Source organism: Octodon degus, unplaced genomic scaffold (genome assembly GCF_000260255.1).
Source record: "Octodon degus isolate 3935 unplaced genomic scaffold, OctDeg1.0 scaffold00004, whole genome shotgun sequence".
Taxonomy (NCBI): domain Eukaryota; kingdom Metazoa; phylum Chordata; class Mammalia; order Rodentia; family Octodontidae; genus Octodon; species Octodon degus.
In genome coordinates, this window is record NW_004524580.1 from 25,012,476 (window position 1) to 25,039,665 (window position 27,190).

General features: G+C 38.4%; 1 protein-coding gene across 1 annotated transcript in view; it reads left to right on the forward strand.

Moving 5' to 3' along the window:
• Cfap54 (cilia and flagella associated protein 54) overlaps positions 1 to 27,190 on the forward strand; it is a 353,322-nt gene that overhangs the window by 185,471 nt on the left and 140,661 nt on the right. Inside the window, exons 49-51 of the mRNA XM_023716586.1 lie at positions 2,607 to 2,814; positions 16,580 to 16,659; positions 18,504 to 18,673. Coding sequence (XP_023572354.1) covers positions 2,607 to 2,814; positions 16,580 to 16,659; positions 18,504 to 18,673 — 458 coding nt within the window. The remainder of the gene's footprint in view (positions 1 to 2,606; positions 2,815 to 16,579; positions 16,660 to 18,503; positions 18,674 to 27,190) is intronic.

Below are 27,190 nucleotides of genomic sequence, written 5' to 3' on the forward strand. Positions count from 1 at the left end.
CTGATAAGGTCAGCCAAGTACTCTCAGGATTTATCCTGTAGCCCTGTACCGGCCTTTGTACATCCTTTTGTCAGTCACTGACATGAGGATGGTCACAGCGGCCATTGCTTGACCAATTTGCTGTCTGTGTAAGCTTGAGAAAATGTTTTTTCTCTCCACGTGACTCTCCCCAGGCTCACTTTACATCATCGAACACATTCCTCTGTGGCTCCATAATCTTCTTGATCAGAAAATTTGGAGCACAACTGAGTTACATGTTGTTACAGTTCAGGTTCTCCTATGTCCCAAGTCTTCACTGACCTTGAAAGGCGAGGGCCAAAATGTTGGCTAACCATGCAGCCCTTCCTTTTCTCCAATTTTGATCTGCTAACTTAGGTTGTTAACCCTCCAGAAAAGAAGCTAATTATTAACCTGCAATATATGCAGCTCGGTTTACCCTATCTGTCTAAATATCAAGCATTTTGGCATATCATGGAACAGGTATTTTCCATCAGATATTGATAGGTTGAACTTTAAGTCCTTACAGAATATGAAGGAAAAATAATTATATAACAGTAGAAATAAGCATTTACATACTTTTACAAAAAAATTTAGAAACCTAACCATATACAGAATTGTAAGTCCTTATATTAGGGAGACAATACGATATTTACAGATGTGGATCTAGTTTATTTCACTAATAAGTATATCTTCAAGGGACATCCACTTAAATATGAAGGCTTCAAGTTTATCATTCTTTACAGCTGAGTAGTATCCCAGTATATAAAATGCTTATGTTTTAAAGAGAGTGCTTTAATCTGTTGAGTCCACTATGTGTCAGGCACTGTTCTGGTGCTGTCAGTCAAACACATGAGTCAGCCAAATGGAGAGATTCCCTGTTCTCTCGGAGTTTCTCTGTGTGTGCATGGGTAACGGACAGTGGGAGTATAGTTCTAGGCACTGCATGTGTTGAGTCTGAGCTACTAGACATCTAGGTGGAGGAATTGACCCAGAAGTTGATTCTGAGTCTTACTTCAGAAGAGAGGTTGGAGTGAGGGGAAAACTTATGATTTCATTGGCCTTTAGAAGAAATGAAAACCTGTGTAAAAGCCTGCTTGAAGGGGCTGGCCAGATAGCTCAGAGGACTAAAGCACGTGCTTAGGCAGAACACAGTGACAGGGGTTCGAGCCTTGCTGTGCTGTGCCGTGCCACCTCCCACTCCTTAGGTGCACTGAGCCCACGTTTGAGACTGGGCATGGTGGCGCCTTCCTGTAATCCCAGCGCTTGGGAGACTGAAAACAGGAGAATCACTGAGTTGGATCTACATAGTGAGACACTATAGACCCTGTACAAAAAAAAAAAAAAAAAAAAAAAAAAAAAAAAAAAAGCCTGCTTAAAATCATCTAAGGTGAGGGGGTAAGGAGAAAAGAATGTTAAGAGGTACAAGGGAAGAGGAGGACCCAGCAATGACCACTGAGAAGAAGTGGCCAGTAGGGAAGATAAAATATATAAAATGTTGCTGATGAATCAAGTATCATAATGTACTGAACTTTAAACAAGACTTTTTCACATTTAACATCTCTAAAATCAGCATGCAGTTTATCATTGATGATATGTGACAGTAATTTGCATACAAAACAGTGGTTTGATTAGTAGTAGCATGTTCTATGAGGACTGAGGATTGAACACTGTGTTTGGCCAAGTATAGGCCATTGGTGACCTTGACCAAAGGGTCTGGGTGTAAGGGTGGAGTGGGTTTTCTGGCAAGCATGGGGCTGAGGGTGTGGTTTATGATAGAGGGCTTGCCTAGCCCGTGGGAGCCCCTGAGTACAATCTCCAGCACCGGGGGAAATATAAATGAAAGGTTAGAAATAAGAACAATTCTTTGCAGTGTTGCTGTGTAGGGGAACAGAGGTTTGGGGTGAGAGCTGAGGAAAGAAGTTGGTGTAGTGAGAACTTGAAGGCCAAACAGATGACAGTATGTCTCTGTGTGGAAAGAGTCTCTGTAGGGAGGGAACCACTTGTGACATGGAGACAGTGGCTGAGGTCAGTGGGGACAGGACTGATGGCCTACATGGCAGTGCCAGCCTTAGGCAGCAGGAAGGGAGAGCGAGTAGATACTCAGGTAGATCACATAGATAATGCAGTGGGGCCTAGGGATGCCAAGTGCTTCAAGTTTTCCATAAAGTACAAGAAACAAAGGTGTAGCTGAGAGGGAGGGAGAGGGGAGGGGAGGGGAGGGGAGGGGAAAAGCAAGAGAGAGAGCAACTAGGAGGGAGAATTAATAGACTGGCAAAATGTAGGATGAAGGCTGCGTAGCACAGAGATTTTAGTCGAGAACTTAAAGGAGGACTGACTACTTGCACAGTTGTGTGATTTTTTTTCCAGCCCCTTTTATTGTAAACCAGAAGAAGACTTACAGGTGGAGTTCAGGGTTGTGACTGTGGCAAGGCGGTGGGTACTCAGGGCAGGAGCACCAGGGCGTTGAGTGTGTGCACAAGGAGTAAGTGGTTAGCCATGGATGCTGAGCTGGCCAGGGAGAGGGCACGTGAATAAAGAAGGGATGAAGTAATGATATCTGAAAAAATATTTTGCTAATTTGCCCTTTCACCCTTCTTTATTTGTAGGCGCTTGAAGAATTAATAACGAAAAGCCTGCCTATAACTCTGGTCATGGTTGGTCGACAACATCTCTTAAATAAATTTTGTTTTGTTAAGGCATACTTCCTCATTAGTCTGGCTGCAACAATAAATTGTGTCCCAGATAATTCGTTGAAAACGCTCTGCTTAGGATTTGCTGCTGACAAGAGCAAACTGAATCTCGCAAACTTGATAGGTAAACCTTTGTTTTATTGTTCGCTCTTTCCACTCTGTAGCTTCCCCCACCCCTCCCCACTAATCCAAATGAGGGTCTAGTGCTCGGATTCTCTTGGATTTTCCTTTAAACTCACATAATGAAACACGTATATCTTAGTGTAGGCACACACATACCCATCTGCATATCCCGTGGTCGCTCCACATACGCATTTATGTGCATATGCCCAGTAGAGTTTGTCAGTTATTTGCAGAATAGTGTGCTCACGTTTTTATGCATCTTGCATTGCTCGTGCAGAAAAATTTCACTGAAGCCACCTCAGGATAATGGCTGTGCTGTGGTCCACTTCAGTGGCCGAGTACAAATACCGTGGCATTTTAGAGTGTCACTATCCTGTGGTTGATTTAGCTAGTCCCCTGGTGATTCTCATACACTTTGTCCCCAAAGAATAGAACTGAAGTGATATATATCCAGATGACATGCTGTATATTTCCATGTGATAGATACCCATGGATGGGATTTATGGAGCATGGAGTATATGTATTTTAAAATTGTATTACGGGCTGGCCAAATAGCTGAGTGGGTTAAATGCTTATTTAGGGAGACACAGCAGCCGGGGTTCGATGCCCAGCATGCCGTGCAGGCCCTGCCTCCTGGGCAGACTGAGTCAGCAATTGAGACTGGGCGTGGTGGCGCACACCTGTAATCCTATCTCTTTGGGAAGCTGAACACAGGTGGATCACTATGAGTCCAGTCTCTGTAGTGAGACCTGTAGACCCTTACTAAAAATACAAAAAAAAATTATATTAATGTTACCTTAAAATAGATCTCGACACCATTTAGTCGAGTGCTTAACTGCTTGGGATTTTAAAATAAATACCCTTTCTTAGGTTGAACTCTTTTTTTTTTTTTTTCCTTCTGTCTTCTTGAGACAGGGTCTCTCTATGAAATTCAGGCTGGCCTTGAGCTCACTTTGTAGCCCAGGCTGATCTTGAATTCTCCTCCTGCCTCAGCCTCCTGAGTCCTGGGATTATAGGTACGCACTACCACTCCTGTTGAAACATTTTTCTTCTGTTCTTTATTGAATGATTTTATCATGAAAGGGTATGTAAGTTTATGAAGTGCTTTATCTATATCTTTTGGTATGATTATGTCATTTTTGTTTTTTATTCTATTGATGTGGTATATTGTGTTAACTGATTTTGTATGTTTAACCAACCTTGCATTCTTGGAATAAATTCCACTTGGAATTTAGTTTTTTTTTACATATTGTTAGATTCTATTTGCTAGCATTGATGATTATTGCATTTATAGTCATAGGATTTTTTTTTTTTTGAGGAACCGGGATTGAACTAAGGCCCTTGCACTTGCCAAGGAAGTGCTTATTGCACTGAGCCATCTCCCCGCCCCCCAGTCATAGGAATTTGTGATCTTCTTTTCTTGTAGTATTTGTCGTTTTGATATCAGACTCATATTGTCTTCTGTTTTAAAATACAGGTCTTATTAAATGTTCAGGTATGGGGCCGGGGAGATGGCTCAGTAGGATAAGCACTTGACTGGCAAATGCAAGGATCTCAGTTCAATCCCCGGTTCTGAAAAAAAAAAAAAAAAGTTCAGGTATGGTGAGGCCAACAGATCAAATGACTGCCATGCAAAGATCATCGGCATCGTTTCCATGGGCACGCCACTGCATAGGGAGAGGGGCACAGGGAGCAGGGCACAGGGAGCCACCTTAGTATCCCCCAGGAAGCAGGAATGGGAGGAAATGTGGGCGAGGACCTTGACTCTGGTTCCATAGAAGCTGGCTGGTTTGAATAATTCAGTGGTTTTTTTGGTGGAGATTAGTGGCTGTCTCTAGTTACAGGGGACCCAACCTTGGTTGAGTAGGGCAAGGGGAAGAGTTTCTTGGATCACAAAGGCCCCATAAAGGAGGTGAAGGGAATGTGGCCTCTGGATGGTTCATTTGCATATGGAAAGTGTATTCACATTGGCATATGTGTCACTTTTTATGCCAATATTATATGATTTTTAATGTAGTTTTATAATAAAATTAGAGAATGTGATAATGCTAGTTTTGTTCTTTTCGCTCAAGATTGCTTTGGCTGCTTGTTTTTTTTTGTGTGTGTTCTGTACAAATTTTAGAAATTTTCTATTTCTGTGGCTATTGTGATTGGGATATTGATGGGGACTACAAAAAAACCTATTGCTCACTTAAGGTGGACATTTTAACAATATTGTTTTATTCAGTCCATGAACATGAGTTCTTTCCATTTATTTGTGTCTTCATCAATCTTTCCATTGATATTTTATCGTTTGTAGTGTACAGATATTCTACTTCTTTAGTTAAATTTATTCCTAAGTATTTTTTTGAAATTATTGTAAGTAGGATTATTCTTGATTTTTTTTTTTTTGCAGATGGTTTCTTGTTAATGAATAGGCATACTAGCAATTTTTGCAGTTGATTTTGGAAACAGGAATCAAACTCAGGACCTTGCACTTGCCAGGCAGGCACTTATGCCACTGAACATTATATCCCCAGCCCCATATGTTGATTTTGTATCCTGAATTTTTACTAAATTAATTTGTTTTGACAGGATGTTTTTGCAGGTAGCGTCTTTAGAGATTTCTATGTGTGAGATTATGTAATCTGCAAACGGGACAGATTTGCTTTTTTTCCAGTTTGGATTTTTTTTCTTCTTGTCTATTTGTTCTGGGACTTCTAATATTTGTTGAATAAAAATTAGTGAAAGTCAGCATCCTTCTGCAGTAATGGATCTTAAAGAAAAAGTTTCAGCTTTTAACTACTGTGGATCACTTTCTGTTAGCCTGAAAAACTTTCTTTCATGTTTTAATACGGGTCTGATAATAAGCACTGTGTTCATATTAGCTGAGGGCTCATCATCCACAGCCTTTATCATGTTGAGGGACAGTCATCCTATGTCTAGTTTGCTGAGTCTCTGTCATGGAAGATGTTGAATTTAGTCAAGTGCCTTTTCCACATTGATTAAAATGCTCTGATTTTAAATCTTCATTCCATTCCATTCCATGTAGTGCATTACCCTGAATTGTATTTGTTGAAAAATCCTTGCTTTTCCAAAATGCATCACCCTTGATCATGATGTATGAGCATCTGAATGTGCTGCTGAATTTGGTTTGCTAATATGTTGTTGAGAACCTTTGCATCTTCGTTCATCTGGAATGTTGCCCTCTGATCTTGCTTTTGGAGACACTCTGACATGACTTTGTATATATAAGTGCAAGGGTTTCTTTCTCTTCCATTTTTTGAAGAGTCTGAGAAGGATTGACAGTAATCCTATTTTGTTTGGTAGATTTCAGCAGGGAGGGCATCAAGACTTGAGCTTTTCTGATGGGAAGTTTTGATTTCTGATTTGATATCCTTATGGTTGGGATGTACAGGCTATTTCTGATAATTCAGTCTTGGTATATTTCCAAGAATTTGTCCATTTCTTCTAGGTTATCCAACTTGTTGAAATATAGTTGTTCATAGTAATCGCTTCTGATCCTTTATGTAATGTTAGTTGTAATATTGCTATTTTCATTTGTCATCAAATGGTTGTACATGAACAGGTTAATTCCTCGTACTTATAAATTTTCTAAGATTTCTTTTTGTATTTATTTCATTTCATACCACTATCATTGGAAAAGAAAACCTTTTCCATTTGTTCATTTTCAGTTTATATGTGTTTCCAAAGCCAACAATACATTTTAAAAATCATTACTTTCTAATTTTATGAGTTTTATAAAAACTAAAAGAAAGGCAGAGCAAATATATGCTTACATATTACTCATCTTTATCATTTCTGCTCCTCTTCATTTGTTCCTATGGATTTGTATTTCCTCCTGGAACCATTTCTTTAGTCCAGTACAGCTTTCACCTGCTCTATTTGTGCAATAATTGTTAAACATATTACATTTCTCTATGTTCTATGTCTCATAATGCATTTTGTATTTATTATTTTATATAATTGCTTTTTAATTCAGTGTAGAGAAGAGAGGAAAACAAATATACATTCATGCTTTCTTCATAATAGAATTACCTTTATTGGTGTTCTTTGTGTTTTTTATGTGCATTTTAATAACTATATAGGATCACTTTCTGTTAGTCTGAATGACTTCCTTTAATATTTTATTTCATCTTAAAGAAAACATAACAGAGTTTCAAAACAGGTTAGTAAGAGAGTTATAATAATTAATACATTGCCTATTGTATATATTGTGTATATTCTTTATAGTAGTGATTTAGGGTACAAGATACAGGCATGAAATATTGTTTGACAATATTAGTACAAACCTCCCTTTTCGATAAGCTAAGAAAAACTAGCTGTATAACTATCTTATATCTTGTGTTTAATTACATATTTTTTGCACTGGGGAGATAGCTCGGCAGTCTAAGCACCTGACAAGCACAAGGACCCAGGCTCAATCCCTGATACTGCATGTTTTACTGGCCACTGAAACTGGGCTTAGTGGCAAATGCCTTTAATCCCAGCACTGGGGAGGCTGAGACAGGAAGATCACTACAAGTCCAAGTGGCATAGTGAGACTCTGCATCAAATAAATAAATTAATTAATTAAAAAATTAATGGGAAAAATATAATTTTTCTTTTTCCCTTTCTTTCCCCTTTCCCCCATCATACTTTCTTTCTTTTTTGAATAGTTTCTTTTAAATTCACAATGTGTTGTACATGTTAACCTTATTTACTCATTCAGTTTCTCACACTAGTGAGACATATGATGCTTACACATGTGGGTCTGATTTATTATTATTATTTATTATTTCACTTGTGAGTATAGTCTCCCATCGCATCTATTTGCTTATAGATAGAAGGCTCCAGTTTATGCTTCTGTATAGCTGAGTAGTGCTCCATTTCTATAAAAAATACCACATTAAAAAAATCCTTTTCTCAGTTGATGAGCACTTGGATTGTTTCCAGTGCAAACTGTACTGCTGTAAACATGGGTGCACATTTATCGCTGTGGTATGTTGTTTCTACTTCTTCAACTGAGAAACCCAGAAGGGTCTAGGTGAGTTGAATGAGACCTCTAGTGCTTGATTTTACAGGAATCTCCCCATTGATTTCCACAATGGTTGCACCAGTCTGAACTCCCAACAAGAGTGAAGAAGGGCTTCTCTGTGCCCCACAGCCCCGCTAGCATTTGTTATCAGTCGATTTCTTGATGATAGCCATTCTTTCTGGAGTGAGATGGAATCTCAATGTTTTAATTTGCATCTCTTGAATGATGAATGATATCGAACATTTTAAAATGTATTTATTTGCCATTTGTATTTCTACTTCTGAGAATTTTGTATTCATCTCAGATGCTCACTTTTGGATTGAGTCTTTGAATTTGGGAGAGCCTGATTTTTTTCAGATTCTTACATGTTCTAGGTATGTCTTTGAGTGAAAAATAGGTATATTTTCCCCCACTTTGTGGTTTATCTTTTCATTCTATTGATGATTTCTTTTGTTGTGCAAAAACTTTTGGGTAAGCTTAGATCCTGTTTGTTGATTCCTTGTAATACTTCCTTGACAGCCTGGGTTTGGTTCATGAAGTCTCTACCTACACTTATATCTTGATGATTTCCACTTATACTCTTGCAGTAAATTTAGTGTTTCTATTTTAATATTTAGATCTTTGATGTATTTTGGCATTAGTTTACTGAATGGTGATAGTCATGGGTCTAGTTTTATCTTCAGCATGTGGAATGCCAGGTTTTCCAGGACCATTTATTATAGAGGCTATCTTTCTTCCAGGAACATGTTTGGCTTTTTCAAAGATAAGGTGGCTGAGTATGTTTGGGGTTGTGTCTGCATCTTCTATTCTGTTCCACTGGTCCTCAGGCCTGTATTTTGCCAATACCATGTTGATTTTTTAAAAATTGTAAAGCGGAGAAGAACAAATAAAATAAATACTGAGAAGAAAGGCAGAAACAATACAACATAAAGCAATACAAATGGTATAGAATTTTAAAACAAAAATAGAAAATTAATATCTTGGGCCTGCCAGGGAGCTAGCTCAGTAGCGTAAGTGCCTGCCTGGCAAGTACAGGATCCTGAGTTCAATCCCTGTACTGAAAGAAAAACAAAACAAAACAAAAAACACCAACATGTTAGCATGGCCAAATAGCTCAGCAGATTAAAGCACCTGCAAGCAGGCACAGGGGCCAGGGGTTCAATCCGCAGGCCTGCAGTGCCAGCCCCACCCCTGGGGTGCCCTGAGACAGCAGTTGAGACTGGGCGTGATGGTGCATGCCTGTAATCCCAGCACTTGGGAGGCTGTAAATAGGAGAATTACTATAAGTCCGATTTAGTAGTGAGACCCTGAACATCCTTTAGACCCTTCCCTAAAATACAGAAAAAAAAAAAGAAGAAAAAAAGAGAATTAGCATGTTGATTTTATCATAGTAGCTTTGTAGTATAGTTTCATGTCTGGGATTGTGATGCTCCCTGACTTGTCTTTGTTGCCCATGATTGTTTTTGCTATTCTAGATCTCTTCTGGTTCAAATGAGTTTTAAGACTTTTCTCTAGAGCTGTGATGAATGTAATGGTATTTTGATTAGGATTGCATTGAAATACATATAGCAGTTTTTGAAATATGGCCATTTCACTGTGGTGGTTCTTCCTATCCAAGAACAAGAGATATCATTCCGTTTTTTTTTTTTTTCATCCTCTTCTATCTTTTTAAAAATGGTACTATAATTTTCACTGTACATATATTTTACATCCCTTGTTAGGTTGATTTCTACATATTTCGTTTTCATAGATGCTACTGTGAAAGGTGTCCTTTCCCAGTTTCTCTCTGTGACTTTGTTGCTTGTGTACAGGAATGCTACAGAGTGTTGACTTTGTGTCCTGCTACACTACTAAATTTGGTTATTGAATCTAGAGATCTTTTGGTGGAGTTCTTGGGGGTCTTCTGTGTAGAGTACCATGTCATCTGCAAATAATGATAATTTCACTTCTTCCTTTCCTAGCCTTATTCCTTTTATTTCTCTCGTCTGATTGCTGTGACTGATGTTTCCTGAACTGTGTTGAATACAAGTGTTAATAATGGACTTCCTTGTCTGGTTTCCGATTTTAAAGTGAAAGCTTTCAGATTTTGACCATTTAATATGATGCCAGCTGTTAGTTTGTCATAGATGGCTTTTATATGATTGAGGTAAAGATCATGTATTCCAAATTTATGTAAGTTTTTTTAAATCATGAATTGGTATTGAATTTTGTCAAATGCTTTTTCTCCATCCATTTAGGTGATTATGTGATTTTTGTCCTTGGTTCTGTTAACATTTTGTCAGCTAATGTATGATCTGTTTTGGAGAACGTCCCATGTCCCATGTGCTGAGAAGTGTGTATTCTTTTCAGCAGATGTTTTAGGATGGAACTCTTTGTAGACATTTACCATGGCCATTTTCTCACAGGCTTCATTTAATTCTAATATTTTTTTGATGATTTTTTTGTATATTTTGATCTATTTGTGAGAGTGGGGTATTAAGTTCCCTCCACTACAGTTGTATTAGTGCTTAACAGTTTTGCATGTCTGTGAATATTTGATTTACATAATTGGGTGAATCTGTGTTTGGTGTATAAATAGTCATGATTGTTATCTCTTCTTTTTGGAGTTTTCCATTACCATGTATGCAGTGACCTTTATCTCGATCAATTTTGGCTTGCAGTTTGCATTGTTGGAGAATAGAACAGCTCCCTGTGCTTTTTTCTGGAGTCTATGGCATGGAGAATTGTTTTCCATCCTTTGACCATTAGTCTATAAATTTATTTTTGGGTTAAATACATATCTTGAATGCGGTATATTGTTGGATATTGCTGCTGCTTCTTCTTTTTTTTTTTTTTTTTTTTTTTTTTTTTTTTTTTTTTTTTTTTTTTTTTGCCAGCTCAGCCTGCCCTAAGGGCAGGGCTGGCATGGCATGTGGTGCCGGGAATCAAACCACACCCCCCTGAGCCTGCCTAAGCTTGCTTAAGCAGGCGCTTTAGACTGCTGAGCTATCTCACTGGCCTGGGTCTTGCTTCTTGATTCATTCTACCAGACTGTTTCTTTTGATTGGTTTATGTTGACGGTTATAACATATATGAATTGACCTTTCTTTGACATGTTGTTTTCCTGTTGTTTGTCCCCTGTTTAATTGCCTGCCCTGCCTGGCAGCTTCTTTCTATTGATGTTCATGTATTAGCAGTTTTCATTATTCTTTAGCACACTCTAGATCTGTTCTGGAGGTCATAAATTTCTTCAGCTACCATTTTGTATCTGTATATACAAAATAGTTAGAATAGATACACAGCTATTTTCTCTTAATTCAATGAGAAGAAAGATTTGTACTAATAGTGTTTGGACAGGATATCATGTCTGCATCTTGTACTATGAATAACTACTATGAAGACAACAATATGCAATGTACTAATTATTGTAACTGTCCTACTAACCTGTTTTGAAACTGTCTCATTGCTATTTCTTTCTCAATAAAATTAATAAAAAATAATTTTTTTTCAGTTGTTCTTTGTTTAGAAGTATCTTATTTCTCCATCAATTTTGAAAGATAGTGTTGCTGGGTACTTCAGTCTTGGTGGAAGACTGTTTTCCTTTAGGGTTTCAAATAGCTCACTTGGGTTTGTGCTAAGAAGTCTGCTATGATTCTGATGGCCTTTCCTTTAGAGGTGATAAGTTTCTTTTCTCTAGCTGCTTTTAATATTTTGTTCTTATACTGAATTTCTATTATTATATGCCTTGGTATAGATTTATTTTGGTTATGGCTGTTTGGCATTCTATACGCTTCCCTTATTTGTATGTCAAAATCTGTATCTAAGTTTGGGAAGTTTTCTGCCATTATTTCTAAGAGATTTTTAATGGCTTTTGTGCTGTCTCCAGCTTTTTCATTGATTCCAGTTAATCTCATGTTTTTCTTCTTTGCTTCATCCAGTAGCTGTTAGATTGATTTTTTCATGGTCTCATGATTTTTAAGATATTTTTCTTTTCCTGGTCAGTAGTAGCATTCCTGTCTTCTAAGTATGATAGTCTCTCCTTGCCTTCATTCAAATTGTTTTGTACACTTTCATTGAAGTTTCTAATCACATTTCTGTTGGGAACTGTTTCATTGATTCCATTTCTAGTCTGTTTATGGCATTTATGATTTCCAACATTTTCTTGAGTTCTTTTATTTATCTGTGTCTGCTTTAATGTATTCATTTAGATAATCATTTATTTTTGTACCTTACAATTTTTTTTTTGTGGCCTCTGCCATTTGTTTTTCCACTTCTATTGGTATCATTTCAGAGAGTTCCATTTGTTGGCTTCTGATTTATTGTGCTCTGGACTTGTCCTAGATGTACTGGGTACTTAGGATTGCATTTTGCTTCTTTGTCTTGTCATTTTTTACTTTATTTTGTTTTCTGTGTGATACTTGTAGATTGCTTATGTTGGATAGCCTTATCACTGGTTTTAAGGCTTTCATAGGAGACGTCTGTTCCTCTGGATGTCTTCTGGATGTAGGTGATTCTTGATCCTTATATCCATCCCAAGAAATTACCTTCCCCATACATTAAGTTGAGGAGTTGGTATCAATTTGACTTAGGGCTGATTCCTTTGGTACTAGACTATAGTAAGGGTTATGACTCCTTAAAATTGCAGTGTTGTCATACAGGGAAGAACATCCTGATCAGAGTAGTTTAGTTGGCAATAACAATAGGCCCAATTATAGCCTGGCTACTGACAAACTGTGGTAACTATTAGCCTGATATCTATAACCATAAGAGGAAGGTACACAGAAATATTCTCTAACTTTAAAAATTTATTTACTTATTTATTTGGTACAGATTCTTTCTATGCAGCTCAGATTCATAGTGATCCTCCTGTCTCAGCCTCCCCATTGCTGGGATTACAGGCCTGTGCCACCATGCCTGGTTTCGGTAGCCTGCATGGCTGGTGCCAGTGTGGTATTTGGTACTGGGGATCAAACTTGGGTCCTTGTGCTTGTTGGGCAGGCACTTAGACTGCTGAGCTATCTGTCCAGCCCAATATGATCTAACTTATACAAGGAACTAATATGCAATGATTTTCCACTTAGTAGAATGACTTTACCTTGTTATGTGGGGAAGGGCTTCAAGAGCATAGTTAGTAGGAGGGAGAGATGAATGAGGATAAATACATTTGGAGCAAGGCTTGGGGAGCTTAGGATGATCATTCCAGATTGTGGGTAACTGTAGGACACAGGAGGGAAGGACTGAATGAGGAGGCTTAGGAGTTTTGAAGTAAACCAGAAAGAAGAGACACTGTTTACTGGCATGAAAGTATTATAAAGTCAAGTGAGATAGTTGATGAAAGAGAGAAAGATGGTGAGTAAAATAAAACAAAAAGAATTTAGAGATCACCTGTAGCTCATATTGCTAGTATTGCATGCAATATTTCCACTCCTCTGGATCTATCAGTCCATTGTGTAAATGCTAGCCAGGATCCTACTGTGTTGCTGAAATTCCCACAGGTCTCTGGGCCCTGGGTCCCACCAGTGAGGGGAGGGAGAGATGAACCTCATTCTTCTATCATCAGCCATGCCATCTGGGATAAAGGGAGAAGGGGAGGAAAGTAAGTTTACATTTCTCTCCTGAGTGGCTTTTTTCATATTTTAGTATGGGTCTCATAAGAACCATTCTTGCTGTTTCTTTCTTTTTTTTTTTCTATCTAGGATTTAAAAATTTTTTAAATTAATTTTATTGAGAAACAAACAGCAATGAAACAGTTTCAAAACAAGTTAGTAGGGCAGTTTCAATAATTAATACATTGCATATTGTTGTCTTCATAGTCGTTATTCATAGTACAAGATGTAGACATGATATCCTGTCCAAACACTATTAGTGCAAATCTTTCTTCTCATTGAATTAAGAGAAAGTAGCTGTATATCTATCCTAACTATTTTGTATATATAGATACAAAATGGTCCTTCATTTCTGTCCTTTTTTTGTTTAGTTTTGTCAGAGATGGGTATTCCATTGCCACTTAAATATTGTAGGTGCGTGAATTCAGCAAAATAATCCAATATAGTCCAGTAGTCCATAATAGTAGTGGGTTATCTGTAGGACAGGCAATGTCAGAAGTTGTTGACTTGAACCCTTTATAGCTAAGCATATTAATATGGCTTTACTTTTTATTCCTTGTTTTTATACTTTTCTTCTGGATGATTAAGACCAAGATAAAGCAAGACTTTATATAACTTGTTATATAACTTTATATAACAAGAAATGTAACTTTTGTATCTGACAAGGTCAGTAAAATCCCCTCAAGATTTGCCCTGAAATCCTGTTCTGCAGTTTCTAGATCCTTTGTCAGCCATGTGGATGAGTCATGGCCATTGCTTGACCAATTTGCTCTCTGTGAAAGTCTGAGAGAATGTTTTCTCTCCATGTGACTCTCCTTAGGCACACTCTACATCATCGATCACTTTCCTTTGTGGCTCCATAATCTCCTTAGTCAGCAAATTTGGGAGACAGTTGAGTTATGGGATGTTACAGTACAGGTTCTCCTATGTCCTGAGTCCTCACTGACCTTGAAAGGCTAGGGCTGAAATGTTGGCTGTCCTTACAGTCCTTCCTTTTCTCTAATTTTTGAGGCTGGGGAGATAGCTCAGTAGAATAAGTGCTTGCCTGGGAAGTACAAGGGCCTGAGTTCAATCCCCAGTTCTGAAAAACAAAACAAAAACAAAAAACTGTGCCATTTCTTTTTTATTCGAAGAATTTCTTTATCTTGCCCTCATTATTGAAGATGGTCTTGCTAGGTAAGATTCTTTATAGCTTTTTTTTGTTTGAAGACTTCATATATTATTCCACTGTCTTCTAGATTCCATTGTTTCTGATGACAGGTCAACAATTAATATCTTTGGGGTTTGCTCAAAAGTGACAAGTCCTTTTCTGTTATTACTGCATTTAAAGATTTTTTTTCCCCTCATCTCATCTCAACATTTGGAAGGCTGAGGTAGGAGGTTTGCAAGTTTGAATCTTATCTGGGATATAAAGAGATACCCTGTCTCAAAATAAGGGCTGAGTTCCTTCTCTGTGAAGGTCCTGGGTTCCACCTCTAATATCATCAAAACAATACGAAACACAACAAAAACCTCCCAACTTCTTGTCTTATCTTGACTTTCAGCATATTTTTACAATGATCTGTTAATAGCTTGCCTTGTGTTTACTCTAGTTGGAGAATGTTGAACTTCCTTGATGTCTAAATTAATATTTTTCCAATACATTTGAGAAGTTTTTGGCTATCATATCTTTAAATAGTTCACCTTCCTTTCCTTTGCTCCATTCCTTCTTGTACTCCCTTTTTTTTTTTTTTTTTTTTTTTCTGTTTAGGTCAGGATGTACAGGGTCTCATTGCGTAGATTGGACTCGTGATTCTCCTGTTTTCAGCCTCCCAAGTGCTGGGATTACAGGTGCATACCACCACGCCCAGTCTCCATCGCCATCTCAGTGCACCCCATGGGCAGGGATGGCATGGCACACCGGGGATCAAACCCTAGCCACTGCCTTCTGCCTAAGCATGTGCTTTAGTCTGCTGAACTATCAAGCTGGCCCTCCCCAATTTGCATATTTGGTAGACTTAATAGAACCTCACACTTCATTGGCACTGTTAACTTTTTATTCATTCTTTGATTTATTAAAGTACTAGTTTTTGTCTACTGTTAGCTTTCTCTTTCTCTAGTCCTCTCCTATAGAATGACCAACACAAAATTAAGCCTACATGCCTAATGAACCTATCAGTCTCCTCTAATACTTTTATCATGAACTCTTTTTTTTTCAGAGAGCATTGTTAGATTTGAACTTCTCCAGCCTCTGTTGTACATGAAGTAGCAAATTTGCTTTAATCAGTTGACATATGTCCTTAGATTTCCAGAGATTTTAAACATACTTCTTTCTTATATAATTTTCACCAATTTCTCTGTGTGGTAAGTTCTTAGAGTTCACACATATTCTCATTCCAGAAGTTGATCTCCCTGAACAATACAATATGTTTTTAAGAAAAAGCTTGAGTCTCCTTTATAGTCATCTGACTCTCAAATCCAGAGTGTCCTCATTAAGGAGAATAGCTCTGAGATTGGGAGTAGCAGAAGAAAGGAAGTCAATATGTTAAGTTCTAAGTTATTCCAGAATCTTTCTTTCCCTTTGACAAATTTAGTCTCTAGTGAGACGATTCATTTTCTTCTGTTATCTAGAAACCACGTTGATTAAAGCAATCAAAGATGATGATAAAAATTCTTTAGCTTTTCTTTGATCTAGAATAAGGGCAGGCTTCAGCTTGTAGAGGATTTTGAAAGAGTTGGTTGAGTATTGTAAACCATGCTGTTGGGAATGTTCTTACTCTCTGCTGTTCAAATGAGGAGCTCGTGCATATAACAGAGCTGATGCCTCCAAGGACATCTTGTTGAAATGAAAGAAATATCTGGAAGCCTCAGAATACTTTGTGGGTCTTAAGTAGTTCTGGGATCCAAAAGGAGAAACCATTCCTTTTTATGTGTAGTTGGTAACTTGAATGACATCATTAAGCATCTAAAAGTTCCTTTCAAAGTTATCTTATTTACTGTAAGAATCAGCTTCAGTCTTGAAATATATTTAGGGCTGTTTGATATAGGAACATGTTTCTACTGATCATTGTAGTTGTTTTTAATTAAATTCATGAGTGGTTTTTCATGAATTTTCAAAAACTACAATTATTATTTAAATGAACTATGGATATTCTTGGTGTTTCCAAAATTTTATGTCTTTGTAGAGCTCTATTTAAAGGATGACAGAAGCTCATTTGGTCAGTTTCCAAAAGTTAAAGATGAGTCTACTCTTAGCATCATAAAGGTAAGTCTGCAGATTTTTTAATAGTGAATCAGTGACCAAGATGCACACTCTTAAGCCCTGGACAGGTACAGTTTCAGAGTGGTAGTTGCTGTTGGGAGACCAGAGAGCTTTTCTTGCATAGGGATTGGTTGGGGCCAGAGGTAGAGTGTGTTCTCCCCAAGAAAAGTAGTTTCCCTGAGGTGTAAGGCTTTGATTTATCAACCCAATAAGTTGCTGCAGAAGATATAATTTATTATGGGATGAGATTTGAGTATTCCGTGCTTTTTCTCATTTCCTAATCCTAGTGATAACAACAGCAACAGCTACCATTTATTCAGTGCTTACTACATGGTAGGCATTTTGCATGATTATTTGATTTTATGACTCTCTGTTATAGTTATTAATCATTTTTCACTCTATAGTACTGGATCATGAGAAAAACTAGCTGAAAGAGTACATGAAATTCAGCAATGGCATGCATATAATAAAATAAAGGTCTGGGAGCAGGGCCTATGCCTTTTTGATTAAATATCTATGTTCTTAACAATTTTTTAAAATTGATCTAGAATTTGTGTGATATTCACTACTCTGCACAAATTTTTAGAGATCCCTTAATTGAAAGATTGTTTTTTTAGTCTTCTGCCATATCCAGTTGCTACTTATTATTGACTGTCTACTGTAAAATCTCATTATCATCATACTGTCAATTAGATAACCATAGTTTCACATGAAATATAATCCATCTTCGTTATTCATGGATTCTATTTGTTAATTTGCTTGCCTGCTAAAATTTATTTATAGCTTCAAAATCAATATTGTTGGCATTGTTTAGATCCTTTGTGGACATCCCAGGACCCCAGAAGAATCTGAGTTGCCCAAAGAGCATGCTCCCAGCCAGGTGGAACAAGATGATGCTCTGAGTTCTTTGTTTCAGCTTATAATGTGAACAGATATCTTTTTCTACAAGTTTCTGGTCTGTCTCAAATGGGTTGAGCAGATGTTGTCCAAAGTGCTTTCAAAACAGAAGAGCTGGAGATTTGATTCTTTTTATTTTGTAGTATTTTCATAGAATTCACTGGTTGTGTCCCTAATCTGAAAATCCAAAAATCCAAGAAATCCTCTAGTATTTGAAACTTTTGAGTTTCTTGTTGATGCTAAAATGTTTTATTTCAGAGCATTGTGAATTTCAGATTTTTGCATTAGGGTTACTCAACCTATATGTCATTTTTATACTATTTTTCTTGATGAGTTTGATTTTTAAATGCTTTCTACCATAAGCAACTAAAAAAATAAAATGCTCCCAAAGCAATAGCATTTAGGGGCCACCTAGCATTTCTAGGTTTGAGAAAGTCTGGGTGTGCTTTACAAAGGAAATGCGTGTGTTATGTAAGGTTTGTTCAGACCTAAGTCAGCAGTTTTGTTGCTTGTAAGCCCCAAGGTAATAAATCCACAATGTATATTAATTATTTCTTCAAATATAAGTACACATTAAGCAAGGCAATGTATAGATCAGTTTATGAATACATGGTCACCAGAGGTTCGCAGGAAGCCTGCCTGTGTATTGTCCTGGGGAGTTATGGCGTAGGAGTCACTAATTAGTGTTCGTAGCAATTTAGTAGAACTTAATGGAACTAGTGCTAACTTCGAGCAGGGTGGTACAGGGGGATTGCTGTCTGTGTCGCTGCCAGCTGGTACTGAATTCCTTCTATTGCCTGCTTCCTGTTCCCCGAGCTCCCTTCTCTGGTGACTAGGCACAAATTCCCCTTCTGGCCTTCCACTCACAGTTACTGTTCGGTACATGAAAAGCGTGAGAGAAGAGCGAGACAGTATTTGCGAGCTCAGGTGATCTTGTGTTCTTTCTGCAGTCGGTTTTGCTGATGGAGGCAGAAGACAAGCTCAACTCCCTTGTGTCCGAGGTGGAGTGCGCGGGCCACAAGAGCCTCTCGGAGTGCTCCGCGGGCGAGCTGGAGTCTGTGGTGGAGGCCAGGCTTCAGCTGGCGGCCGTCGCCCTGCAGCGGCACCGGGCAGCCTACAGGTCAGTGTCAGGGCGCCTGTCTGAGTCCTTCCCCAGCCAACGAGCCCTGGTGCGCCCTCCTTTGATGCTGCTTACAAGTTGGGTATCCTACTTTGTTAAACACCCTCAGATGTAAGTTTTCGATATGCCAAAGCTTTTTATTATTCAGGGAACTTTTCATAAATTATGACAGCTAAAATTGCAACTCCCAACAATGAGACTGCTTTAAGAAAGCATAATAACTAGGCTGCTAAATGCTGTGTGTAGAGTGACCAAATTAACCGTGCTTTGGTTTTCATTTAATTTTTAAAATACTAAACCTAAATTATTTATAGATTCTTAAAAATAAAGACTATGGCATATATTTTTCTTAAACAACAAATAAAAATCCTGAAAAGATCTACTTTGAAAAGCTAACCATCTTCTGAACTACTGTATGTTGTGCTGAATTATTTAAGAAACTGTTGTAGGTGATGGATTATTCAAATGTGCCATAATTGTTAGTGTCAAATCTTTCATATGACTTGTTCATTAATTCTTTAATTTACTCATTAACCACTTCACTGCCAGGCTCTAATCTAGGCCACTTAGGATACAAAGATGAGCAGAATATAGTTCTGGCATGCATGTGCTCACAGACATATAAAAGTTATATAGAGTAGTAAAAATAATATATTCACAGTGATTTTTATAGTTAATAATATAGAAATATACTTTGAAGAATTTCTTGTACTATTTGTGATAAACACTTTTATCATGAGGTCCTCTGACATGTTTGATCATGATTATTTAATAATGCCTTTGTTTCTTATAATTTATTCATTAGAAAACAATTTTGAGGGGCCAGTGAGGTAGCTCAGTGGTCTAATGTGCCTGCTTAGGCAAGCTTAGGCAAAGTGCAGGGACTGCAGTTTGATCCCTGGCACTGCATGCTGTGCTGGCCCTGCCCCCAGGGCAAGCAGAGCCAGCTACAAAAAAAAAAAGAAAGAAAGAAAAAGCAATTTTGAACACTTACTGTATGCTAGGCACTGTTCTCCAGCAGTTCTTGGGAAATATTACTGCCCCAGTGCTCATATGGAGAAGCTAGCCGAAATACACAATGATGGTGGTGAAACCTTATCCTCATGCAGTTTATATTTTCATGGATAAAAGCAGGCTGATACATCCGATAATCCTAAGTCTGATACAGCGCGGCAGAATTGCTGAGTGCTGTGGGGACATCGGGAGCCGAGATGGGGAGAGGAGGGAGTTAGCATTTCAGAGCTGTGGGTTGTGACCAAGAACGTGGCTCTGTCTCTTCAGTGGTGAGCAACTTTTAAGCTGCACCTCTCCCATTCCCCTGCTGTGGTGTGGGCAGACAGGGGAGATCACTTGGTCTCTTCTTTGGTGCTGGTGGAAAATTAGAGCCCTTCCAAGCCTGGCCCATGTGTAGGAACACTTATTCCAGTTTCAGCACCTAGGAGCCCAGCGCCCTCAGTCTGTCTCCTTGTTCCATCAAGACATTGCCAACATTTCTGAGAGCCTGCCTTTCCCTCACTGGACAGCATGATGATGCACGCTGTAAGTTTTCTTGTACCGTCCTGAGGGGTGTGTGTGTGTGTGTGTGTGTGTGTGTGTGTGTGTGTGTGTGAGAGAGAGAGAGAGAGAGAGAGAGAGAGAGAGAGAGAGAAATGTGACTGGGGAACAATCCATGATTAGCCATATCTTCTGAGCCTGATTTTACACTACAGACCATATAGGCTTGGAAGAATTCATGACTTCTGGTTTCTGAGCAGTACTGAAACCTCAAACTTTGTTCAGAGCATCAGTTGTCAATCAATGTGTGGTGCAGGCCTGTGTCTGGGACCCATTCAGGCTCATGAGGCCAGAAGAATTTGCTATGGTAAAATAAAGACACCATTTGCCTTCTTCAGTATATCTATATATCTATATCTATATCTATATCTATATCTATATCTATATCTGTATCTAATTTTTTTTATTTATTTATGAGAGAGAGAGAGAGAGAGAGAGAGAGAGAGAGAGAGAGAGAGAGAATGTGGCCAGCTCAGCCCACCAGGGGGCAGGGCTGGCTGGCATGTGGTGCTGGGGGATTGAACCGCGGTCCCTGATGCTTTTGCTAAGCTTGTTCTAAGTAGGCGCTCTAGACCACTGAGCCATCTCTCCAGCCCTATATCTGTATCTATATCTATATATTTGTGTGTGTGTGTGTGTGTGTGTGTGTGTGTGTGTGTGCACGCACACATGTATGTTTTAGTACAGAGTCACATTACATAGATTGGACTTGTAGTGATCTTCGCCTTTTCAGCCTCCCAAGCCCTAGGATTACAGGAACGCACCACCATGCGCAATTTCAGTCTATGTCTCAGCGAGCCCCGGGGCAGGGCCCACATGGCATGGGGGTGGAACCCAAGTCCCTGCACCTGCCTAAGCAGGTGCTTTAGTCCACTGGGCTATCTGGCTGGCCCTTCTTCAGTATATTGTTTTCCTTGATGCTGAAAAGGCAGCGGTGGAAACATAGATGTCTCACCGTGACTCAAGCCTGTGGCAGTGAACTATCGTAGCATTATTTGTTTTTAATCCTGAACACTTGAATTTAAGAAAAAAAACCAAAAAACAGTTGTATTTAAGAATGGCTTTGTGAAGCAGGACAAGTTGTTTGTGGCACTTCCAGGCTCCTGTCCTGGAATGTGCGTGTCCCATGTGGAGGGAATCCTGAATGGGACGTGTGCTTAGGCACTGCTGCTGCGTATCTATGCTGGCGGTTGAATTGAGAGCTAAATAGGATGCTCCTTTTTGTGGAAAACCACCGTTACTTGCAGAAAGCACCTGGCAGATGTGGTGCCTCAGCTTTGTGTGTTTGGCAGGCATTTCCTTGAAAGAAAGCAAAGTGAGCCTGCCACATCTGGGCAGAGAACTGATAGTATTTGTGTCCTGTGATAAAATTTGATCCTTCTTAGGAAAATTAGAATTTTGGACAATTTGTGTTTGCCACCATGAGCCTGACAGTTTACTGGTACTTACCAGTTTTTTCTGATGAGATGAGTGAGAATATTAACAAAAAATTTTTTTAGTTGTATTATGAAATAATTCACTATTTTGGGTATCTGCAACTCAGGGTGATACTTTCTCAAAATGACCAGAGTAAAGTGCTAGAAAAGCTGGTCAGCAAGATAGACCACTAGATTTAAATGTAATGGGGGTAGGAAAAGTCCACCCATATGTGGTGTTCAGTTCTGCGTGGTGGCAAACTGAAGAAACTATCACTTGTCACATGTTGGTATAATATTCTGAGGGTTAAACTGGGCTGCTTCAGCCTGCTTGGCTTGGGGTCTGTGCAGGGAAGCACATGTGTGGGTGGGGCACAGAGGCATGACCTTGGGCCCTGTGTCCACTTCAGGCCCCTTCCTCTCTGGCGCTGTTCTACTCCTGCCACCATGAATGCCACCACTGTGCTCTGCCAAGTCCTTCTACCATGATGATTCTACCTCAGAGCCAGCCAACAATGGACTGACCCCCCTTAAATACAGAAAAGGAAACCCTTTGTCCTTTAAATGAGACACTGGAGTTACGTCCCAGCAACAGGAAAGCTAAATAATGCAGTATAACATAAAAACGGAGTTATTTGAAGATGCTATTAAAATTATCCCTTTAATTCCAACAGTTATCTGTGTGAGGACTAATTGTTTTCATGTACTTCATCCAAGACCATACATCACAACAGACTGAATATTTCTCAGGGACCTGGCTGAGATCCCCAGCTGCCTGGATGGGGGTACAGTGAAGGGGGAGGAAAAAACAGACACAGATTTAGTAACTCATAAAAGGGGAGATGGGAGGTTAATGCCTCAGGATGGGCCAAATCAAAGACACTACAGGCTGACCACTTTCTAGTGGGTTCACACAATAATCAGAGGGATTATTAGATGACTCAGAGGCAGTGTGGTCTTTAAGGAGGATCTTGCCTTGGAGGTCTTTAGCGGGTGGGAGAGGAGGGCCCACTCCTAATGAGATCTTGGGAAATCTCAAAAGGATGATACCAATAATCCCAAGCCTCTGTTCCTCCCTTAGAGAAGTATGTAAAGCTAGCCATTGTGAACTTGTGTGGCCCCAACCAAATGATCGAGCAGATACTAAAGTAAATAGTCTCTTGTTAAGCCAGACATTAAGAGAAAATACAGTTGTTTTGCTTGTAAATACCTTGTTTATATTAGCATGTAATGGATTCATTACTATTTTGAGATGAGTTGAAGAGTGAAGGCATTTTGATTGCTCAGTTTAGTTTCCACTATGATAAATGTGTATAAAGCCCTTGGAGGTCCCAGATAACTTGGAGGGATGCTGAGCTGAAGCTCGAGATGGGCCAGGTTGGAGGACTGGCACATTGGTAACTACCTTTAAGGATGCAGTGGTAGTTTATTGATAAGAAAAAAAGATTTACCCATAATAAAGTGGTAGTCATTTACCCCACTGAAGTTTGAAAAAAGAGGAAGTCCTGAGATACCACTTTCTACAGACCACTTTTTCTTCAAACTATGGCTGAGAAAGTTGCAACAACCCTCAAAAATATTTTTTTGTCATTTACGTTCATTGTTTGTCCACTCTGTATCTTATACCTTTTGGAATGGAGAGGATAAGTGATTTTTTTTAGGGAGAAAGGAGGAAATGAGAACATAAAAATTATAAAATGGCCACAGAAAGGATTGTCATAATAGAACTTTAATTCGAAGACCAGCTGGACATATGCAAATACTGTGCAGGTATATCGGAATTGCTCCCACTTTAAATACACGAACCTGGCCCTTGGGACAAAACCTACAAAAAACTTTGATGTTATTTCCTTTGTGGATCAGGCTTGTCATTTGGGGGAAGCCTACTGTCAGGATGAATGAGTTTTTCTACCATGAACTTTACCCCCTGTGAGCTTCTGTTTGGGCACTGCTGAGAGTGTTGGACAGTCCCTTTTCCAAATGACGGTTAGCCTGACATTTCCTGATACTTCTAATAAAATTATGTGTCAAGGAAATTGAAAGGCACATTCCCTGGGGTGACAGGTAGAGTGAGCTTCATGGATTTTATGAGAACAAACTGACCATTTTTGTCATGAATGTTAATAAGAAATAAATGGGATCAAAGTTATTCACACTATATTTCTACTTTTTCTGGGGCTGTCTCTCTCTCTCTCTCTCTCTCTCTCTCTCTCTCTCTCTCTCTCTCTCTCTCTGTGTCTTTCTGGATGTGAATCTCATCCTCCTCTCAAAAGTGCTTCCTGCTATTCTCCTTTATATGTAATTTATTGTCTAGATAGAAAAATATTTAAGCCTTTTAATTTTGTGTCAGAATGAAGCTTCCTTCCTTTAGGCGATAATCCTGTGCCTGCTGCCTGTGTACTCTCGTGGAGAAAGTGGAAATTTCCACTGTGCAACTTCTGTGGTTGAGTATGTCCCCATCATCATGTGTTGCAAACTTCATCTCCAAAGGTGTCATGTTAGGGCCTTTGGGAGGCAATTAGGATCCAGGAAGGTCACATGGGTGAGGCCCTGAGACCCCAGCCAACCTGCTGGCTGTCCCCTGTGATAGCTTCCCGCCTGTTACAGTGCAGCTAGATCTCCCTCACTGGCATGTTCACCAGAACATGCTCTGGATTTCTGGCCCCCAGAATTGAGCCATTCTTGGTGAGTTACCAAGTTACCTCATCTCAGACATATTGTTATGTGAACAGAAAACAGACTAAGACAACAACTAGGGTAGATGCCAAGTAGATCCTACATCTTGGTAGGTCCTATATTTTATTCATTAAAGTTTTGGATTGACAAACTGTCAAACACCATGCTTTGTTTCTCTAGAAATCAGAATATTGGCCCCAGAGTAACAATGCTGGCCTGGCATCATTTTCTTCTTCTAGAGTTCTCTAGTCGTTATGAAGCACCAGCTTCTGCAGCTGCTGAGTAACAAGATGCCTTAGAAACGTGTGCCTTAGGAAATTCAGGCTGGGGATGAGAGAGAGGAGAAATTTTGTGTTTGTATTATATACTGTGTCAGAGTTATGTTTGTTGTTATTGTCTCCTTTGTTTACTTTGAATAAAAAGTGGTAAGTTTAGACAATGATGATGCTTCAGAAATTATTCTACAAACACTGCAACTATTTTAATGGTTCTGAAAAATCATGGGACTTTAAAAATCCAATAATTGCTAAATGGTTGAAATGCTGATTAAAAATTTAAATTATCAATTTAGTTTCCTCCTCCAACTCTGGCCAACTCACTATACTAATAATGATAATTTGTGCATTCGGTGTCATCTTGAGCCAAGAATCTCTACTTGGTATGCGCACCCCACTCTCGGTACGCATACCCTCTCAGTAGAATGCCAGCTGTGTAAGGGCAGGGATTTTCATTTACAGGGTGTTGTAGTATCCACGGTCTCCTGATTTCTTCTGGGCACATGGCAGACGCTCAATATGTATTTTCAACAAAGTGACTTGATTTAATCACGACAGTAATTTGAGTTTGTAAAGTCTGCGCTTTCACTATCAAAGTTTCTATTTTATAGGAATGTAGATAAAGAGATAAAGAGATTAATGATTTTACTTCCCATCATACTGCTAATATTGGAAAAGGTGAGATTTAAACTCTTTACCTTCAGTGTCAGCTCTTAGAGTTAGGTTATGCCAGATGAATTAAAAATAATTTTTTTATCAGAAGAAAATATGAATCAGTAGTTGTGTGTTTTTGTAAAATTAGATTGTCTACAAAGAAAAATTTCAGCTGATTTAATATGTAAAACTTTAATTTTCATAAGTATAACAAAAGGTTTATCACACATAGGAAAGCAAGTAAATATGAAAATAGTTCAAGGGCTGGCGAGATAGCTTTGAGGACTAAGCACCTGGTTTGGACCGAACCCTGGTCCTACATGTTATGCCCGCCCCAGCCTTGGGACAGGCCAAGCCAGTGAATGGGTCTGGGCGTGGTGGTGTGCGTCTGTAATCCCAGCACTGGGGAGGCTGAAAACAGGAGGATCACTACAAGTCCAATCTAGTAGTGAGACCCTGAACACCCTGTAGACCCTTCCCTAAAATACAAAAAAAAAAAAAGAAAAGAAAGAAAGAAAGAAAGAAAAATATTATCCTGATGAAACCTTAAGATGGAAATCTGTATCTCATTCATTCCAATGCCTTTAGTTTGTAAGGGGATCAAAATGTTTGTGCTGACACTGGGCATGGTGTTATACTAGATTATAGTAATCAAGCAGGTGGGAAAGAGATAAGGTGATGAAAGAATACTAAATTCTTATATTTCATTTCATTTTATACTTTGATAAGATTGTGGTTTTTTTTAGCATTGATTACTAGGGAACTATGTTTTTGCAAACATTAGAAATAAATGCTTTTATACTTTGAGAATTCTAATTATATGAATAGAAGTTTCTTGATTCTGGCACAGAATGAACTATTACATGACCTGTAAACTCTTCTTCATGTTTATTTTAGGCAATTTACAGCCTCTAGGATAATATTTCTGATAAAAGTTCTTTCTTTCTGTCTTCTCTTCAAAAGACATACAGATACATGAACAAAAATATAAAAGCGTTAAAAATACTAAAAATTAAAGATAGTAATTAAGTTTTAAGAATTTGGGAATGTCTTCCTTTTTTTCCGGTATCCTCCAGAGATGAAAATAGAGTAAGAATCTTTCTTCTTGCATAGAGCAACAGAGCTGATTAAGGAAAAGGGGAAAGGATTTGGCCTCCCATCCATCTTAAGTACTAGCTCATAGAAAATTTGCTGTGCAAAAGCTGTGCTGCAACATCATTTGAAAAGTTGCAAAAGTACTCAGCCAAGCAAAGAGATGAATTTCATAATTAAGAACTTTAGATGAAAGACATTATTCTGTAAAGATGACCAGTGGTGGGCATGGTGGTAGGTCTCTGCTCCATCTGAATGGTGATGTTTGCATAACTGAGTCTCAGTTTCAAAACTGATTCCTGTAAAAGTCACACAAATAATAACTGTAATGACGTAGGGATGCTATACTAGATTTTAGTAATCAGGCAGGTGGGGAAGAGATAGGGTGATGAAAGAATACTAAATTATTTACCTTATTATTTCATTCATTTTATACCTTGATTAGATTAATTTTTTTAGCATTGATTACTAGGGAAGTGTGTTTTTGTAAACATTAAAAATAAATGCTTTTATACTTTGAGAATTCTAATTATATGAATGGAAGTTTCTCTTTTTTTGACATCAGTTATTTTTATTTTAAAGAAAAAAAATAAAATCAATGGTACAACATCTCAAAACAAGATTTTAGGAGAGTGACAGTGGTTAGTACATTGTGTATTGTTACTGCCAAAGTAGTTTCTCATATTACAAGATATGGGCAAGAAATAATAAATGAACAACATAAGTACAAACCTCTTTTTTTTAAGTCAACAGAAAATGGAAATATACTTTTTAAGGTTTCTAATACTAGGAGAAGAGATCATACAATGTCTTTTAAATAAATTGTAAGTCAAAGATATAGTATAAATCTT